The sequence below is a fragment of the Cynara cardunculus genome (genome assembly GCF_001531365.2).
Source record: "Cynara cardunculus var. scolymus isolate 2C chromosome LG 6, CcrdV1, whole genome shotgun sequence".
NCBI lineage: Eukaryota > Viridiplantae > Streptophyta > Magnoliopsida > Asterales > Asteraceae > Cynara > Cynara cardunculus.
The window spans coordinates 19,133,747-19,137,360 of record NC_037533.1 but is presented as its reverse complement, the minus strand read 5'-3'; the positions used below and the strand labels follow the sequence as shown (position 1 = coordinate 19,137,360).

General features: G+C 37.6%; 1 protein-coding gene across 1 annotated transcript in view; it reads right to left on the bottom strand.

The window, feature by feature from the left end:
• LOC112514249 overlaps nt 1-3,614 on the bottom strand; it is an 8,725-nt gene that overhangs the window by 473 nt on the left and 4,638 nt on the right. The window contains exons 5-8 of the mRNA XM_025120581.1: nt 2,621-2,707; nt 1,969-2,089; nt 1,213-1,284; nt 480-608 (exon numbers count right to left, since the gene is read on the bottom strand). Coding sequence (XP_024976349.1) covers nt 480-608; nt 1,213-1,284; nt 1,969-2,089; nt 2,621-2,707 — 409 coding nt within the window. The remainder of the gene's footprint in view (nt 1-479; nt 609-1,212; nt 1,285-1,968; nt 2,090-2,620; nt 2,708-3,614) is intronic.

Sequence of the window (3,614 nt, the reverse complement as noted above, 5' to 3'; positions counted from 1 at the left end):
CAACAAAATCAGCTTTATAGAACGTTGTTTATGTATAAATGTCGTAACATACTACTTTATAGTGTGGGTCCCTTGTAAATAAAAACTAGTACCTGCATAAGCCTTCTGCATAAGGATTGGCTAAAAAGTGAATTTGGATAAGAAAATGGCTAAAAAGTAAAACCCTATTTGCTGAGTGGCTATTTCTGTCAATTTCCCTAGAAACAAGTGTCTATAAAAAAGACTTGTTCATAGTACAGTTCTCAAAAGTGTCACGTAAAAAAGCTAATAAGACACTTTATTTCAAAAGTATAACTTACCGTTTTTAAACTTAGGTTCTATAAAGGAGTCTATTAGGACATTTAGACATATTTGACGTTTTATAAAGCCGATTTTATTGTAATGAGCAAAGCGTTTGAGGACCGAATGGTTGATATATAATGAACTCGGCAAGGTTTTCGTCATCTAGAATTAGAAAAATGAAAAAGAAAAACTAGTACCTGGTGGGGAAATCGTGTCGGTTTTTGCTTGAATTTGCTCCTTTCTCGAGATTTTTTCGTATGTTCTTGGTGATTGATGCTTTCTCTCGGGAACTCTCTCTTCTGCCGGTGATTTGCTCTCGACGTTGTCTGTAAATACAAACCCGACCTTTCAAGAATACATAAAGGATAGACGCAGGCATTACGCGTGGCTAGAAGAGCCCGAGCTAAGAAATTGATAACGTCCCTAGACGAGAAATGTTCTAACAAGAATAGACCCTACGACAAAACCGCCTTTATAGTACGCCAAATACGTATAAATTCCCAAATAAACCGTTTTATAAGACTTAAGTTTGTAAGACCACACAATTCTACGTCCTATGTAAAGGTGTTAAAATAAGTTGATAGGATGCTTTGGGGCGTCCTAACAGCTTTACTTCAAAAGGGTCCTAAAAAGTCGTTAGGATGTCCAAAAAGCGTCTCATCAAGTTACCGTAATACCTACAAACTTAAGCTCTATAAAACAGTCTATTAGGATATTTAGACATATTTGGCATCGTATAAAGCTGATTTTGTTGTAGCGAGAGATAGCCAACACAACCAAGGACCCACAACGGGTCATGCGGCTAAAGAGACCCCATGTCCAACATTGAGGACCGGTTACAACCGGTATGGGTCAGGACTCAGGACCAGACCGGTTCATGGACCACTGAACTCGATTACGTTTTCTTTCTTAGAAAGCATGGAAACTTACTCTCATTAGGAGGCTTCCCATAGTTCTGCCTTAAAGCTTCAAAGAAAGCACCATCTCTTTGCTCTTGTGTCACTGTTAAAAAAAAATCCAAACTTTATATGGAGATCAAGAAATTATGGGTTGTGGGCTAAAATTTCAAACTAATCTTTAGTTATCGGGGGCCAAAACCGATCACTACCATGGGCAAAACAGTCATTTCACACTGAGAACGGTCTAATATAGGCTGCCTATAATAGGCATGTACTTCCTCCAGCCCAGAAACAAACGTCCACAATGAAAAAAGACAGTTTTAGAAATGTGTAATTATTGCACTTTTTAATCAACCAAAATGACAATTTTACCCTCACTAACAGAGAAGGTAATGAATTTTTTCATTTCATGATCAAAGGTCTCTAGTTATCCGGGGACAAAGCTGATCACTACCATGGGCAAAACAGTCATTTCACACTAGGAACGGTCTAATATAGACATGTACTTCCTCTGTCCCAAATTAAATGGCCACAATGAAAAAGACACGATTTTAGAAATGTTTAATTATTACACTTTTCATTTAAAATGACAATTATACCCTTAATAACAGAGAAAGTAATGACTTCCTCATTTCATTATCAAGGGCATAATTGAAAATACGAACAATTATTTTAAGACAAACTAAAATAGAAACGTGGACACTTATTTTGGGACGGAGGGAGTAACATTTATGGGAAACATAGCAGTTATTTTGCGACAATGCGATGATGAAGATAAGAAGCATACGTTGATCATACAAACTATTTCCGTAGTTCGGCGCAGAACCAACCGAAAGCAATCGTGCAGCCTCGGTATCTTTAGTTGTAGCCGTGTTCAAATTTTGCGTGTCTAATAAAATACCCGCAAGCTGATTTACAAAAACGTAATAAATTAAGCACTAGAGCGAGCGTAATTCATCACTGAAAGCACATTTCAAAGAACAATAAGTGGGTGATTGACTTGTTGACCATCGTATACACCATTTTGTCTGAACGGATCATCGTTCTAGCGAAAAATGTGGTGCCCTATTAGATTACTCTCCAAAAGTACCCTTAAAGAGAGATATCTAACGAGGTTCTCCATATTTTCACATGGTATCAGAGCCAAGGTCTACCACTCGATGTACTCGACACTCTGTGGCAATCTGTGCTCATCAAAAAAACATAACCTTTTTAGTAAGAATGAGCGTTTTTGGACAAACGTTTCAAGTATGATCGCCTTTTTTGCATCCATAATCCCACAATTTGTTTACAAACATTTGTTCTTAAAAACGATAACATCCTTTTGGTATCTCCTCAAGAGAGAGAATTAATGTGCGATGAAAAACCGTGTATGATAGTTCAAAAAGTCAACGACTCGATATGAAAGAAACGTAGCCTAAAGAAATTCGGTTATTTACCATAAGTTTCTTCAAAATGGGGTTTTGAAGCAGATCGTATGCATCCTCGCAGTAATTATCCGTAAGAATAGTGCACTTCGATCCAACCTATTCAAGAAAACCAAAAGTTTCTTGACCCCGAGATCTTGAGCTATGTAAAACGCGTGCAGCAATCAAGACATAATAAGATGATGGAAACTATTAACAACGGTAACGAGATAAAATTTGGTTATCGGTAACCGATGTCGGCTCTTTGCCACCTGGGGCTGTAGTATGTTCCAAGGGTTGGGTTGTTCGCCTATTAAAGTGGTACGTGAGTTGGGTTAAGAACGTGCTTTAAAATATGCATCGAGTCCCAAAACACGTCTTAAAAGCACAATTTTAGATACTATAGAGCAACTAGTGAGGGGGCGGTTCCTACATATATACAAGTTTAATGGATCATGTCTAGCTGATGTGAGACTCCAACATGTCCCCTTAAACAGAGTCCCTAGGTGATGCCAGAAACCAGCTCTGATACCATGTTAGGCTATGTGGAACCCCATTGAATCTCTTTATAGCCCTTATAGAATGGGGAAAGCCCCTATATATATATAAGGTTGGATTCCGTGAGAATGAAAATTATGGTGAGAAGTGTAAGAAGGGATCACCCTTCGATCAATCCTAATTAGATCAACACTAATGCGGTGCACTGAGATGCACCGGATCAATTCTCGTAATAAGCGCAATTCATGGGTGGGGGGAGATTAAAAGTGATCAAGAGTCCAGATCCCTTCTTACGCTTCTCACCTTAACTCGTATTCTCACACGATGCTTCATATATATATATATCTATACTATATTATAAAGCATTTGGCTAAAACTCTTAAAAACTCTTAAACTCTTAAAACTCTTAAACCCGTTCATCCCTAAACAATTTCATCCATATACGATTTCATCTCATAACTGAATTCGTGTAACTAACTGCAGATAAATACAATCAAATACAGGATAAACATCTCATTTTAAATATAAA